The sequence below is a fragment of the Megalobrama amblycephala genome, linkage group LG17 (genome assembly GCF_018812025.1).
Source record: "Megalobrama amblycephala isolate DHTTF-2021 linkage group LG17, ASM1881202v1, whole genome shotgun sequence".
Classification (NCBI taxonomy): Eukaryota; Metazoa; Chordata; class Actinopteri; order Cypriniformes; family Xenocyprididae; genus Megalobrama; species Megalobrama amblycephala.
In genome coordinates, this window is record NC_063060.1 from 30,337,342 (window position 1) to 30,354,570 (window position 17,229).

The following is a 17,229-nucleotide window of genomic DNA, read 5'->3' on the forward strand; positions in this document are numbered from 1 at the left end:
ATGTTTTTCTAAAATGGTTTAAGCATATGTGACAATACAATATTTGTTTCTTCTCAATAAAAATTTCATCACAGAGAGAGAGAGAAATACAATATTTGTCTTTTTCAACTCTGTTATGCTGTGAAATTGCCTGTAACGTTTAAGCACACAGTACTATTTTGTGAAAGTGGACTTTTTCCCAACATGTGCAGTAACTTTAAGGTAAAAGTTAGCATTAAGCATTTTCTGACAAAATCTGGAAATCTCATATAAAGCAAGCAAATATAAGCTGTTTCTCTGATTCCTTACAATTGAAACCTCCCATTAGACAGCTTCTGCATGGATAAAAATAACAGAAAACAGCCCTTGAGGAGTTTACACTTTTGCACAGCATATGGTTTGGCTTCAATGGTTACATAACAGATTTGTCAATTGATTTGCAAAATTATATATATAATTATACTACAATAGACCATATATATACTAGGCTAAGCCAAACTAGCTTGCATTTAGTGTTGAAATAATGGTGTACAGCTCATCATCTGGCCTGGTAAACACACACTGTTGACTTAAAACAAAAACCTGAAGTTGTACAATTCAGCTTTAATAGTGAAGCAAAGAATATGCTGCAAAATAAATTAGATATAAAACATGACAAGCACATATTTTGATTTGTTCAACATATCACCATATGTCGCATAACTCTACATAAAACAGATCAAGTTCCTTTAGTGTCTTGTACTTTGAACCTGACAAAGCAGATTGCCATTGCCAGGACATTGTTTCTATCTCACTCTTTACTGAATATTTCTGTCGAGAACAACATTTGAAGGCTAGGTTTCAGTTCAGATTCTAAGACCTTTGTTATACATTGGTAGAGACAAACACTGTCGAAACACAGAGAGCAAAAGTATCTTAACATTGAGACTGTTTCAGGAAAGAAAAATGAACAAACATTAAAATTATTTCATGTGCTATATTGAGTTAATGGTTCGTTATGTTGGCCATACACGGTTGTTCCTAATTTAAATCAGTTCACAGAGTCGGGCGTTTTGTTGATTTGCTCTGAGAATGGGGTGTGTATGGTCTTTGGTTTTTTGTAAGTTCCAAATGCATAATGTTCTAGACTCTAATATGGCAACTGGAATGTGGCCCATAATGCTCTGGGGATCACATGTTATGAATGTTGGCTTAGTGCAAATTTATATTACTTTTCATCAACATTCAGAATGTTTAGGAGAAAAATAATAATAATAATAATAATAATAATGATAATAGGTGATTATTAATAATAATAATAATAATAATAATAATAATGTAGTTTGGCTCCAGCAGCTGGTCAAACTATTTTTTGTTCAAGTATTTCTCATAAGAATGAAATAAAAAGAACTACTTCTTTTAATGTGTACTAAAAAAATAGTTTTTTTTTGTGTGTGTGTGTGTGTGTGTGTGTGTGTGTGAGAGAAAAGGGATGACAATAAAAACATTAAACAAAAGCTAACAAGACAAATAATAATAAAATAAGAAGAACATCCAGTAATAATACTTGACTTGCATAGAGTTGCATGTTTTTTCTTCTTCTCAGAATATATAATTCCACACTTCAAAATAAGTCTCTTTATTGCAGTGCAGAGAATCAGGGCTGACACTTTGACCCATGCACCCGTTCCCTCTCAGTCTCTGTCTCCCTTCATTAAAAAAAATATATTATGCTTTATTCTCCTCCGTCATTTTTATATGAAAGTGCCACGAAGACCGCTCCAATTATCAGTCCTATTGGAATGGTCTGGAAACAAATAGGTTGCCCGAGTTTGCAGCTCAAATGTTTGTGGGAGAACACAGATCGCCAATCCTCTGATATGTGCTTTGTACCAACATTTAAGTGTTTGTTAGGAGTTCATGGCATTTTATGAGCAGCCGCACTCCTCCACTATCATGTTCTGAATGTCTTTCTTAATGATCTTCTGCTCCTCGTTGTAGTAGAGCATGGACATTGCCCGTAGGCGCGTAGGCACGCAGCACGACTTGATGTTGTTAAAGGGGCTATACCCGCGCATCCGATAGTGATTGATGACGGTGGAATGAAAGGAGAGGGCGGAGCCTGTGATGCTGGCCACGTGGCTGGGGCAGTCACCCTCGCAGTAGTTAGCATGATATCCAGACGGAGCGATGATCCAATCGCTCCACCCGATGTCCTTGAAGTTGACGTAGAACTGCCGTTTACAGCAGACACGGATTTTGCCGTCGCACTCCAAGCCGCGCTTGCTGCGCCGGTGCTGGTGCTCCTCGGCTGGCTTGAGCACGACCATGAGGAAGGGCCGGTGAGATTGTTCTCTCTCCTTGCCCTTGTTGCCCTCTGCGGGCACCAGGATGGGCACGGCACCGGCTTCGGCACACAATGGACAGGAGACACGGAGACTGAGCAAGCTGCTGTCCCCGTCCAGCAGGGTCTGCACCATGCGGGGCACGGGTAGCGTGTGCCAGCCGCTGCGTCGTGTGTCCACAGTCTTCTCGGACACCACCGGTTCCTGGGTTCCGTCGGTAGAGCCTGGATCAGCTTTGCCATGCTGCAGGAGCTGAACGGACACCTTCCCCTTCCCTCGGCTGCCTTTGGCAACCTTAAGAAACAGCCATACATTGGCCTGCTCCACCACAGACGGAGTGTTGCCCTCCTTAGAAATGTCAAATTTCATGGTGTCAGGGGCATCTCCTGTGAACGAAAGGCATGAGGCAACTGGTTAGTTTTTGTCTCAGGTTTTTATACATGGTATATTATACTGTAAAGCTTTATCAGTTTATTAATGACACACACTGTTAGAGCCACCAGATGAGAAACTTCTTAACAGAATCGGAGTACATAATGCCTGCTGTACTAAATTGCTTCTGTGAGAAAGGATATGTTGTTTTTTTGCGGTCAATCTCCACCATCTGCAGTCCTTCGTCAACACCTAGACTCAGTCCATAAAAAACATTTCCTGCTCCTAAAATCCTGGCACTCCATTTGTGTACATAAAGCATGTATGTTATGACAAGGGCCTTCCCTATAACGTGCACATGACTGTCTGCTATAAGCCAGCTCAGCATCAGTAACCACTGCTGATTTACAGACTCAAGATATTCACCCTCCGAAATGACTCTCTGCCAACCCTCCTCAACAGGACAGCCATTAATTCAACTGTTTAGTCAACATGTCCACATTAAATAAATCCTGTTATCTGATATAAAGGATAGTCGGCATAGCTTCGAAAACACCTTTTCTAGAACTCAATCTTTTATGCTTATCAATGTGGCACTGAGATATCTATCTAGACAAATACAGTTGCAGGTTTACCTTTACTCAGTCATCTCATATGACACCGTATATAATAGTGAGCTATGAAACTAAAGAAGGGTCAATACACAAGACCATTTTTTTTATTGTTTGTCTATGTATACATGCGCTAGACTGAAGTCTTTGACCATTGTGATGAGTCTCGCTGTTTTTTTTTTCAGCATCTCACGCCATGAGCCCTGTGTTTTTAAGACGCCTTTTCAACACCTGCATTCTGTTGTATCTAGCTGCTTTTGAACACGAGCATCCCCTTATTTGTTTGTGCCGTGATTGGCATGTTATTATGAAAATCTGCCTGGATGAATTACTATTTAAAGCTCATGAAAGCCTCTGAGATCTCAGAGTAACTTTACTGGACAGTCTGTTCTCTTCATTGAATCTCACATTGTCAGAAAACTCCCACGAAACACTGAATGGACTTAACACATAACAGGAAGAACTATTTTTAAAGCTGAAGTGTGTAGTTTGGATGGTAAAATACTTTGTCCTATTCCAATTTAATATGCAGATACAACCATAGCCATTGATTCACCCCCTCAAATATAAACACTGAGGCTCTGTGGCAAAGATTTTTGTGGCACGAGTTTGGGGTGACCGTTGGGAACATATGTTTTTTTTTTACCTTTTAAACTGAAACTGAAATGAATGCCAATATTCCCTTACTCTGTGGATTAAGTTGTCAAACAAATCAGTGAACAATGCAGTGCCACCATACAAATGTGAATCTGTTTGAAGTTTCCGTTATGCTCCCTTATAATCGGTTAATTTATCAGTTGCTAGACCTTTTTAATTCTACTTTGAGAGCTGTTGGAAATTCTGGCAAGTAATAAAAAATAAAAAATACAGCTCAGTAATTCCAGGTTAATGGGAATGAACAATGTTTTCCCATAAACATTGTAGAAATACTGCAGATGTTTTCTGAGAAAGAAACCGCACAGCACTGGTTTTTATTTGTAGATGAATGCGTCTCTCTCTCTCTCTCTGTGTGTGTGTGTGTGTGTCACTATCCAGCCTGATCTCTTATCAGAACACCTCTTAACTCGAACAAGAGCCGCAGTGTGTGACCAAGTATAAAGAGCTGGCCTTTCTTTCCATATTAAAAGGCAACTGCTTTTTTGCCACTGTCATTTGGTTCCTGAGCCAGTCTTTCACTGAAGTTGTGTTGTCTTTCTTGTAGGTAAAAAAAAAAAAACCGCCACGTGTCTCTGAGGTGACGGGGTCTGGGTGAGGTGGACACTTCAGAAGCATGTCAGTGGTACTGCAGTTTCGGGCCAAAGGTCAACTGTGCCCGCTGTCACGTAACTCACACTTCCTCTTATTTGGAAACTCTTATCATATTGTCTCTATTCTTTATCTGTTTTATATGTTGAAAGTGCGCTATAGTTGTGTCTGCACTGTAATATCAAGGACGAGATTGCTTTCAAAATGGCAAAGTTGCATTAAAATCTTTTGGGTGTAATCTGCTTTATGCACAATGAGCGTAACTAGTTGAGCATGTAGAGTATCAAAGAAGATTAAAGGATTGTTTATTTAGTGTTACATTCATGCAGTGGGTCTTTTAATGAATGAAACACTGCCAAAAGACTTGAGATCACTCGGAAAACACTTTCTCATAACATCTGGACTAAAAAAAAAGTGTTTCTCAACCTTTTATTTGCTTAGGTACCGCCTTTATCAACACCAAACCAGATACCTACAAACTAAATGATTGACCTTTATTAAACTAAAAGGATCAGAAACTACAGGAGAAAAACAGATTCTCCTAGTAGCTTCCTGTCAAACTGAAGCAGTTTAAAAATACAGAATCAGATCCTGCATTGAGTTTGATATTTGTGTGAAGGATGAAAATAGAAAAGATAAAATAATAGAGAAATAATAATAAATAATAAGACTTTTAGATAAATGCACATACTTCCTGCTACAAACACACCAGACTTTTACATATTGATTTGTTTTCTTTTCTTAAAAATATTGTGATTTTACTGTTTTTTAAAATAAGACCCCTCACAAAGGCTACATTTATTTGATTAAAAAAACGGTAATATTGTGAAATATAGTTCTATTTTGAAGTATTTTAAATTGTAAATTATTATAAAGATTTGGTGCCCAAGAAACATTTCTTCTTATTATCAGTGTTGCTGGTTAATATTTTAGTAGAAACCATAATATATTTTTCAATAAATAGACAGTTTAAAAGATAAGTGTTGGGTATTCACAATTGATGTCAGTCAGATCATTGAATTACTTTAGAAATAGACTCAATATCAATTGCTTTTTGTGTTAGATAAAAAAAAAACAGCATCCACCCAAAACTGGTGTTAACAAGACGCCTCACTATAGTTGGATATATTGTTGTACCAGGATATAAAAGTGATATCACAGTCCCTGATCACTACAACAAACACCTGATGACCGCAGCACAAAACATATTCTTCACATAACTAAGTGTTATCTTGCATTTACCTATAATACAGTCTTGCGCTGCTTTGTCTTGTACAATAGACAAAGATATCGCCTATCTGTCCCCTAATAATGAAGCCTCAGTTATGAATTATCAGGAGACAGGGTTGACACAAGGGTCAGAACAGAAAATAAATAGTTAAAGGATTAGTTCACTTTAAAATAAAAATTACCCCATAATTTACTCACCCTCAAGCCATCCTAGGTGCTTATGACTTTCTTCTTTCTGATGAACACAATCAGAGTTATATTATTAAATATCCCGACGCATCCTGACCCCTTACGTATTCAACTTACGAAGAAAGTGTAGCACTTGAAGTTCAAAACTCTTCCATATTCAACTATTCAACTAAGTTGAATATGGAAGGCAGTCTAGTGGAATCTAGATGTTTTACTTTATAACTTTTTAAATATGGATATTTTTCTTACACAAACACATTGCTTTCCTTTTGAAGGCCTTTGTTTACCCCCCAGAGCCGTGTGGAGTACACTTATGATGGATGGATGCACTTTCTTGAGCTACATACTCGTTGGTCCTGTTCACTGCCATTATAAAGCTTGGATATTTATTAATATAACTCCAATTGTGTTCATCAGAAAGAAGAAAGTCATATACACCTAGGACGGCTTGAGGGTGAGTAAATTTTGGGGTAATTTTCATTTTAATGTGAACTAATCCTTTAAGAAACATCCCTCAGAGTAAACCTCAAGGAACTTTAAGACCTGCATCAGTCAACTTCTAAGCAGTTTCAGGAAGCTGCTCAGAGAGGCAACAAGCCAAGCTAACCACACCAGATCAGCAAAACTTTCCATATGCATGAAGAGCTACTACGATTATTAGCGTGAATTCCTTTAGTGTGTCAATCTTGCTCTTATTCCATACCTTCAGATCCTTGTGAGTACATCACAACTGCTATAACCATTTATCCATTCCAGAATACCTGGCATTGGAATGCCAGTAAAGGGATAGTTCACCCAAAAACCATCATTTAAAGCTTGTTCACAAAAAGGACGATAACTATAACTAAGATATCTTATTTTGTCTTCCACACATAAAAGAAAATCATACAGGTCTGGAACAACATGAGGGTGAGTAAATGACTGAATTTTCAGTTTTAGGTAAATTATATGATGTTTTTTTTTTTTTTTTTTCAACTTTTGATGAGTCTCTGTTCCTCCGACTCATCCAGTGAAGATACTTTCAAAGAAACCCGACCATTCCACACACCAACAGAGCAGCCCAGAGTAATTACTGGGCCCCATATTTTGATGAATGGAGTAATTATGGCCAGCTAACAGCCCTGTGGGTTTTGTATGGGATCGAACCACCCCACCTCTCTCCTCCACTCCCCGGAGCATCATTAACACCCCTGCAATCTCATAAAGGCTCAGAGGGGCCTTTTTTAATCTTAGGTTCATTCAAAAGGTCTATTTATAGCATCAAGGCATTGTGCACATTTATGTAAGCAAACAGGCACAATAGACCATGCCGTCAAAAGTTTGCTGGCTCCTTCTTGCACTCAATGATGATAGCTGCAATTAAAGAGCTGCGGAAATCTTCCCATTAAGCCTCTGCAGGACTGTTGGTGGTCAGTCTGTGTATAAGAATCAGATGGGACTGCCAATCCACATCATGGCCTGTGCTGGTCTAAAGATAGGTCAGCCTTGTTATCTTTAGAAACACTGCTATATTGTTTTTTCGAAAAAAACAAAACCCTGATGCCATGAGATTGGGCCGCTTCAACCATCCGCTTCCGTACCCCATTCAGATAAATGTTGTTAGCGGGTTTTTTTTACAGCAGTGTCATGCTGATTTGTAGATCAGTGACATTGTTATAAATAAGTCATGAGGAACCAATTAAAAATGGAATGTACTTGTGGATCTTCCCATCCCAGACTTAGTCTATTGAACCAACTAGGACGTAGTGTTTGTTAAAGGCGGCTCCAAAAGTGTATTCAATAAGGAAGAGCATTGTTTGTGCCATTTTTGGTTTTTTTCCAAACAATTGTAAAAAAAAAAATTTTGGCTACTCTATCATTAGACACACTACACAATATGAATAGCATATCATCAGGTCAGCAGACATATTTTAGAGTCAAAAAGCTCAGCATTAGCGTTAATATGAGCTATATGACATAAAAATAAAATAAAAATTCTGCCCTAATTTCGTTCTAAACCTGCATGACTTTCTTTCTTCTGCGAAACACAAAAGAAGACTGTGGAATACTTTTGAAGAACATTTGGGGACCCCATTAATATAATTTTTCGTGCTCTGCAGAAAAACAAAGTCAAACAGGTTTGGAACAACATTAGGGTGAGTAAACGATAACTTACATTTTTGGGTAAACTATCCCTTTAAGGAGACTTTAAGTGAATACTTGACATAGTTTGGATGCATACCATGATAAAGTGTTAATTTTGATACTAAATTGCTGTCTCTACAGTTTCCCGTTGCTTGACAGAACTGAAGATGTTTAAGTGGCTAGATTCAATAGCTGTTAATAGGGGCATCATTTCCTCATTTCATATCAGTAGCGCGGCGCCGAGAGCCTCCGGCAGCAGCGCACAGTCAGAGTGTTAATGCTCCACAGCTGCAGCGCATGTGTTCCCCTTAAGATGACTCTCCCTCCAGCAGACCTCCGCTAACACCTACCTGAGTGCTTTTTAAAAGCACTCCTTTGAAACGGTAGTCTGAGTGGAGCCATTTGTGGTGACATCCACTGTACATCATATAATACTGTGCATATCTTAAAAATGGAAACCCGCGAACGGACAATCTCGAGCATAACAGGGTGAATTATGCGACAACTCGAACAACTCTAAACTGAAAATTACCAAAAAAAGTGCTTTTTATCCATTTCAGCTCAGTGGAGCTGTGGATTTAGATAAAACGGTTATATATAATAACATTCAATAATGCAATATTAAACATTATATAATGCTTATGCTGTCAAAAAACATTTTTTTAATGTTAAATGTTTTTGAAAGTCTTTTATGCTCAACAAGGATGAATTTATTTCATGAAAAATGCAGTAAAACAGTAATATTGTTAAATATTATTACAAATTAAAAACTATTTTCTTTTTTTAAAATGCAATTTATTCCTATGATGGCAAAGCTGAATTTTCCGCATCATTATTCCAGTCTTCAGTGTCACATGATCCCTCAGAAACCATTCTAATATGTTCATTTGCTTCTCAAGAAACATTTATTATTATTTTTATCAATGTTGAAAACTGATTTTTTTGCTGCTTAACACTTTTTTTTGTGGAAATAGTGACACTTTTTCAGGATTCTTTGATGAATAGAAAGTTCAATGAACAGCATTTATTAAATTTATTAAAGCATTTATTAAACAGATATCTTTTGTAACATTGTAAATGTTTCACTGTCACATTTAATCAATATAATGCATCCTAGATGAATAAAAGTATCAATTTCTCTCGCTTTTTTTTTTTTTTTTTTTTTATTTACCACATTTTGTGTCAATGTTTCCACAAAAATCTTAAGCAGCAAAAACTCTTTTCAAAATTAATAGTAATAATAAGAAATGTTTCTTGAGCAGCAAATCAGCATATTAGAATGATTTCTGAAGGACCATGTGACACTGAAGACTGGAGTAATGATGCTGAAAATTCAGCTTTGTCATCACAGGACTAAATTACATTTTAAAATAGAAAACAATTATTTGAAATTGCAATAATATTTCACAATATTACTGTTTTTACTGTATTTTGATTAAATAAATGCAGCCTTGGTGAGCAAAAACAATAAAAATTGGAATGTTTCCAAACTTTTGACAGGTTTTATATATATTAATGAAATTTATATTGGTGTTACCAAGGTTTTAAGTCATATCAATTCATTGCATGTCACCATTTCTCCACCGTCTTGCTCAACAGGTGACTTAGCACCACAAACAGGCTATTAACATCATCACGTATCCTCATAAGGCACTAAAGCATCCCTCACCTGGCTCCGCGAAGGTGATGATCTCAAAGGGCTGCTCCTCAGGTTGCTCTCGTTCCCCCGGCCCTCCTCCGTCTTCCTCTATCTCCACTGTGCCATCCTCACCCACCCGTCCCACATGCAGCTTGCGGATGGCATTGAGCAAGGCGGCGCGGGGCACCGGGTGCGTGACGTTGGGCCGGGTGTTCAGATGCAGCATGTTGAGGATGTGCCTCTTGACCGCCTCCACCATGTCTGTCTGCTCCTCCGAGTCCTTCTGCCTCTGGGCTAGAGCGCAGGATGGGCAGGGGGTCACGGGATCATCTGGATGCCCCGCACCTTGAGAGCTGCTCTCGGCCGGCGTGGGCGAGCAGCCCCCTGACAAACAGCCGGAGAGCAGCAGCACCCCTGTCACGAGCGTGAGAGAGGACATCCTGAGTGACGGCAGACTCACACCTCGGTCCTGTTCTGCTCCGCTGCCAAAATCACAGTCACTGCGCTGGCTTGTTTGTCAAATCGATACGGAAAGTGGGAGCCAGTCCAAAATAATCCTTATCTGAACAGAGCGGTCATGGTGATAAAAGTTGAAGAGGGCTGAACGAAGCTCTGCTGGTCCTCTCTCTGCAGGTCTCTCTGGGCTCCTCCTGCAGGTTGATGAGCTCCGGGTCTCCGTCCGTGCAGCAGAGATTTGGAGAAACCTGACGATGCACGGCTGCCCGTGCCGGAGTTGAATGGTTGAGTGGAAAGTGGGCAGGGTTAGACAGTTCTCTGACTCTTTCTTCAGCACTCTCTCCCTCTCTGGCTTCTCAGTGTTTGTCCCCTCTCTCTTTCTCTCTCTGTAATTATACCTTCCTCCTCTTCATCCCTCCCTCTCACTTTATTACAATCTTTCTCACTACTGACTCACTGACTTTTTCATCTCTCTCCCTCCCTCTCGTTCGTTCGCTCTCTTCAGTGACTCCTCCAGTAACGTGTACCATTTTTTTCCTCCGGAGAATCTAAGTTGCTCTTACGCACTCTCTCCCTCTCTCTCTCTCTTTTTGCCACTGATCATTCATCTCTCCAGCCATCAATCCGTCTGCACCTGTTGTACAGACTGGCTAACTGTGTGGTGGAATAATCCTCCTGGGGAGGGAAAAGTCGAGGGTTCAACATGATTATCATAGCTATCTGTGTGCATAACACACGTGTAAACACACAGAGCGACTCATTCATGCTCAGTTAGGCACACACATGGCATACGGCACACTTTTCATAGAAAAAGACATGGGAGGGTAGTGAAATGAGCATCAAATGAGCACTGAAAACACTAAAACTGTTATATTTAGTATTCAATCACTCAGTCAGGACAGACATTTATAAGAAGGATTCATCTATTTAAAAAATTTTTTAAATACTACATTTCTGCCAATGTAAATCAACCTAGAATGCTACATTAATCACTTCTTTTTTTTTTTTAAAAATGTTACATTTCATGTCTATATCTATAACATCATAGTGATGCATGGCAGTGACATCACTCGACTCCCTCTTGTGGTCATAATTCGTACATTCTCTAACATTTAAAATGATTTTAAGCATTTATCCCACAAACGGTAAAGTTGGCAGATTTAAAAAACAGAACAATTAAGAGAAATAAAACCCTAGAAGGTGATTCAGAACAGGAATGTTCATGACTGCAGAACAGACATACCGCAGCGTTTCTCCAGATGTTTGTGGAGTTCAGACCTCGCGCCTCCAGAGACCAATTAGGGCTGTTAGTCGGCCACGACGTGTGTATGTCAGACAGATGCATGCTGGTCCATACATGTGTCTGCTTGAGCTGGAGCGCATCACACCTTGGCTCCTGTGAATAAGCATTACTCATAGTATAACTCTGTCCCTCGTGAACTTCAGTTTTAAAAACACTCAATCATGATGGCTATAGGTGAAAGTCAAGGCTGAGCAAATGTTTTACATTTTAATGGTTACTATAGCAACCTTATTAACCATGCACATACACTACCATTCATTTGCGGTCAGGAAAATTATTTAAAATGTTTTTGAAAAAAGTATCTCCAAGGCTTCATTTATTTGATCAAAAATAGAGCGAAAACAGTGATATTGTGAAATATTATTACAATTTAAAATAATAATGGTTCTCTATGTTAATATATCTTAAAATGTAATGTAATTTCAAAGCTGAATTTTCAGCATCATTACTTCAGCCTTCAGTGTCACATGATCCTTCAGAAATTATTCTTATATGCTGATTTGCTGCTTAAAGGATTAATTCACTTTCAAATGAAAATTAGCCCAAGCTTTACTCACCCTCAAGCCATCCTAGGTATATTTGACTTTCTTCTTTCTGATGAAAACAATCTGAGAAATATTAATAAATATCCTGACGCATCCGAGCTTTATAATGCAGTGAACAGGGGTCACTAGTATGAGCTGAAGAAAGTGCTTCCATCCACATCCATCCATCATAAACGTACTCCACACGGCTCCGGTGGGTTAATAAAGGCCTTCTGAAGCGAAGCGATTTGTTTGTGAAAAAATTTATGAAGTAAAATGTCGAGCTTCCGCCAGACTGCCTTCTGTATTCAACCTACGAAGAAAGTGTAAAACTTGTGACGTTCATAAGCTTACGCTACGTCCTATGCCTTTCCTATTCAACTTACGGAAAAACTGTAACTGACGCGACGCCAGTTTACACTTTCTTTGTAACTTTAATGCGAAGATGGTCTGGCGGAAGCTAGATATTTTACTTCATAACTTGTTAAATATGTATATTTTTTACACGAATGCAACGCTTCGCTTCAGAAGGCCTTTATTAACCCACCGGAGCCGTGTGGAGTACGTTTATGATGGATGGATGTGGATGGAAGCACTTTCTTCAGCTCATACTCATGACCCCTGTTCACTGCCATTATAAAGCTCGGATGCGTCAGGATATTTATTTAATATAACTCTGATTGTGTTCATCAGAAAGAAGAAAGCAGCTAGGATGGCTTGAGGGTGAGTAAATCTTGGGGTAATATTCATTTGAAAGTGAACTAATCCTTTAAGAAACATTTCTTATTATTAAAGAATCAGTCTACTTTTAAATACACCTTTCCTGATAAATTTACTCACCCCCATGTCATCCAAGATGTTTATGTCTTTCTTTCGTCAGTCGAAAAGAAATGAAGGTTTTTGAGGAAAACATTCCAGGATTTTTCTCCTTACAGTGGATTTCAAACAGATTGAAGGTCAAAATTACAGTTTCAGTGCAGCTTCAAGGGCTTTAAACGACACCAGATGAGTAATAAGAGTCTTATCTAGCGAATCGATCGGTCATTTTCGAAAAAAATACAACCGTTTATGCTTTATAAACAAAATATCGCCTTGAACGTACTTTCCGCTTCCGCATTCTTCATAACGCTTACGCTGAATGTCCTACGCCTTCCCTATTCTACTTACGGAACGAACGCGGCGCCAGTTTCGTTTTTTTCCGTAACTTGAATAGGGAAGGCGTAGGACATTCAGCGTACGCGTTATGAAGAATGCGGAAGCGGAAAGTACGTTCAAGGCGATATTTTGTTTATAAAGCATAAACGGTTGTATTTTTTTCGAAAATGACCGATCGATTCGCTAGATAAGACCCTTATTACTCATCTGGTATCATTTAAAGCCAGTGAAGCTGCACTGAAACTGTAATTTTGACCTTCAATCTGTTGGTAGCCATTGAAATCCACTGTAAGGACAATAATCCTGGAATGTTTTCCTCAAAAACCTTCATTTCTTTTTGACTGAAGAGAGAAAGACATGAACATCTTGGATGACATGGGGGTGAGTAAATTTATCAGGAAAAGTGTATTTAAAAGTGGACTAATCCTTTAATGTTAAACAGTTGTGCTGCTTTAATATTTAAAATAAAACTGATATATTTGTTGAATAAAAAGTTTGTAACATTATAAATGTCATTACAGTCACTTTTGGTTTATTTAATGTGTTTTTGCTCAATAAAAGAAAAACACATAATGAGCCCAAACTTTTCAATCTGTTCAAAATCTTTTTCTCATCATTAATCCTCCATGTTGTGACTAATCAGTCAAGTTTTCTTGTTTTGATTTAAAAGTGTATATTTGACACATTCAAATTTTGAAGTGATTCTAAAAATGACTGTAGTGATTTACAGCTTAAAGGGAAACAAAACGAAATATCTATTCCTGGACTTATTAACACGTAGAAAGGAACACAACACTCCAATAGATCATTCTCAACTCTTAAACACTTATTCTTAGCATTGCCACATGTTCGCCTGGGCAGCGTGTGTGGTGAGTTTGCTATTTCTGAAAGGTTCCCATAAGGTGGTGTCATCACACATCCTACTGCCTGCCATGCCTCCTCTCTCTATAGATGACACATAGAGGGACTCTGGGAATGAGTAAGACAGGCTTCATCATCTGTGCATTCTCACGTGTTTCTTCTTCTATATCATTTTTCAAATGTGTATATCTTTCCTTCGATTACTTTAATCAAACCCACGACCCTTTTTGTTCTTTCCACATCTGCAATTAAGAACAAAAATATGACAACTATTCTCTGAAAGTTGTTAAAAATAGCTCTTTGCTGTAGTATTTGTGCTCGTGTTATGGTATGGTGTCATAACTATGAGTCTGATGATGTAAGAGGCAGTAAGGAGTTGGTGTGTGTGTGAGTTTTGGCAGGATAGTCCTCACCCACTACTACACTTCTGTATGAGTCAGGCCCCGCTGAGTGACGCTGTGGTACTGATGGTAGGCGGGATCCCTCGCTCTTTCTCTTCATCACTCTACCTGCTCCACCAGACGCTGATCATCGCCAATGAATCACCTGCAGTCATGTTTGCAACTTTCACTGCCAACTGCCTCGGCATCTCCTGAAGCAATCACGTTTTTACATGTGTCCGTGAGTTATTCTCTGCCAGAATGAGTAACAGTTAGTTTTCCTCAAACTTCCTAAAGTAAACTTGGTAGGCAATGCAAACCGCCAGTTATTTTATAAATTATACTAGATAGTCGTATAGCACGTGTACGCTACAAAGGCTTCGGTTCAGTAGGTGGTTTGTTTTTGAAAGAAATTAATACTTTTACTGCATAAAATTGATCAAAAGTGACAGTAAAGACATTTATAATGTCACTAAAGATTCCGATTTCAAATGAATGCTGTTCTTTTGGACTTTCTATTCATCAAACAATCCTGAAAAAAAAAAGGTTCACGGTTTCCACAAAAATGTCCAGCCGTTTCCAATATTGATAATTATAATAAATGTTTCTTGAGAACCAAATCAGCATATTAGAATGATTTCTGAAGTATCATGTGAATGCCAAACTTTTAAAATGTATACACTGTGTGCAGAATTATTAGGCAAGTTGATTTTCTGATATTTTTTTTCCAAGCACATTTTACCAATTCCAATCCACATCAATCTTAATAACTACTATAAATATTGTTTTTAATCATTTATAAGTGATATATAATTGTTCATGAAGGCTGGAAATGAAAAATGCCTTATATTCAGGTGTGCAGAATTATTAGGCAGGTTTTCTTTTACAGGCAAAATGAGCCAAAAAAGGGATTTAACTCAGACTGAAAAGTCAAAAATTATTAAATACTCATGAGAAGGACGCAATACTAATGCAAAACTAGAAATTGCAAAGTTAAAGCATGACCAAGGAATAGCAAAATGCTCATTGGGTCAGCGGGATCAGACAAAAACAGGTGGAAAAGAAAAGACACATGTTAACTGCAAAATAATTAAGGTGAAGAAGTGTGAAACCATCAGGAATCTCCAGCGCCACCATTTTCCAGAACTCCAACCTACCTGGAGTCTCCAGAAGTGCGAGCTGTCAGGATCTCAGAGACTCAGCTTAGCTAAAGAATCCTAAAAAAATTACCCGCTCTTAATAAGAATCACAAGCTGAAGTGTTATAAAATAAAATACATGAAGACTGGGTTTTTATAGGCCTTATAGACAGACAGCTTGAGAGTGACTCTTGAAGGACCAGCACCACATCCTCTTGTACCACTGTTTGAAGAATTTATCTTCCAGAATCTGGCATTAAGTTTTGGAAGATCATTTTTAGTACATCCCTTGCAAGACGGACATTTCAGGATAGGAGATGGACTAAAAATGAACTCCCACACCTTACTGTATTACCATATTAATAGTAGTTATTCCAATCCACATCAATCTTAATTATAAAAAAATATGATCAGAAAATCAACTTGCCTAATAATTCTGCACACAGTGTAGTAGCTAAGCAATTGTTACCTTAGACACCCATAGCAAAACAACTTCTTCAAGACAAGCATACCTATCTATACCTACCTTGTAACCATAATGCCGAATAAAAACAATGTGTAGTCATGTACATGGTAAAGGTCATTAATGGTTTAAAAATCACACACACAACTTGATATATATGAACGTTTTGAAAAAAAAAAAGTGGTTTTTGCCCATACAATGAAAGTCAATAGGGTCCAAACTCAACATTCTTTAAAATATCTAATTTTGTGTTCCACAGAAGAAGAAAAAAAATGTTTGGAATGATATGAGGGCGAATAAATGACGATAGAATTTTTTATTTTGGGTGATCTATCCCCTTCAAATGTGAAGTGGCACATTACAGAATTGCAAAAATAATGACTTCCAACACTTCTGCTATAGTTTAAAAAAAAACAATACTGGTGGCGCTACTGGAGCAGAAATTACGCACTTCACCTTCAAGGAGGATCATTTGACCTGGCCAGGAAATGGTACAGGTGAGGTCTGCCAAATTGAACGCACAAATGTCCAATTTCCTGTCCAGGTAAGATCAGTGCAAATAGTCTAACATCATCCAGCTCACCCAACATATACAGGGACAAGGACAAACGGTGATTCAAAATCTCCTTTGACTTTTCAGAGCACTTTCAGTATGATTTTGACTCCAGCAGTTCCCACATTCCCGAGGCGAGCTGCTAATCTATGCAGATGATGTCACAGTGTGGGGAAGACTTTCATTTAGTGCTGAATCAGAGGAGACAGCGAGGGAAGCCTCTTCATGTTTGCCTAGTCTAAATGTGGACATCCTCCCCGGCAGGCGAGAGGCTGATTCATACTGCTGTTTAAACGGAGCGCTCCAGTAAATGTTACGCCATTGGAAGTGGGCTGTGGTGTATTTTTGAACGCTTATCACGAACACTCATCACGAACGCTCGTGTGAATACAAAAAAAAAAAATGAAGCCCGTGCTTTCTTTGAACACATACCAGATTCCCATGGGGGCGCTGCAACTGTTGAGAGAAAAACTATGATCCATATTTGCTTCCAGCAACAGTTCAAAACAAAGAGTGGAATTTATCCTCGTTAAAATCTCAGGGCTCCAGACAAACAAAATGACAAGAGTGCCATCGGCCCCTAAAAGGAAATGAGTAGGAGCTAAGTTGTATTCTAGTTGTATTCAGTATAAATTTGTTCTAATTTGATGCTGTCACTCTTGTGATTCTCACAGTATTTATGT

At 38.4% G+C, this 17,229-nt stretch overlaps 1 protein-coding gene across 3 annotated transcripts; it reads right to left on the reverse strand.

The window, feature by feature from the left end:
• Nucleotides 1–1,429: 1,429 nt before the first annotated feature.
• Nucleotides 1,430–12,895, reverse strand: inhbab (inhibin subunit beta Ab). Of its 3 annotated transcripts, XM_048164577.1 has the most exons (4): nt 12,837–12,895; nt 11,413–11,565; nt 9,744–10,844; nt 1,430–2,689 (listed from the first exon to the last, which is right to left on the reverse strand). In XM_048164577.1, exons 3-4 carry the CDS (start codon nt 10,150–10,152, stop codon nt 1,887–1,889), a joined length of 1,212 nt encoding a protein of 403 aa, XP_048020534.1. In that variant the 5' UTR covers nt 10,153–10,844; nt 11,413–11,565; nt 12,837–12,895; the 3' UTR covers nt 1,430–1,886. The 3 variants fall into 3 exon arrangements, with proteins under 3 accessions (XP_048020534.1, XP_048020533.1, XP_048020535.1); XM_048164576.1 differs by lacking the exon at nt 12,837–12,895 and having other exon boundaries at nt 11,413–11,727; XM_048164578.1 differs by lacking the exons at nt 11,413–11,565; nt 12,837–12,895 and having other exon boundaries at nt 9,744–11,163.
• Nucleotides 12,896–17,229: the final 4,334 nt, after the last annotated feature.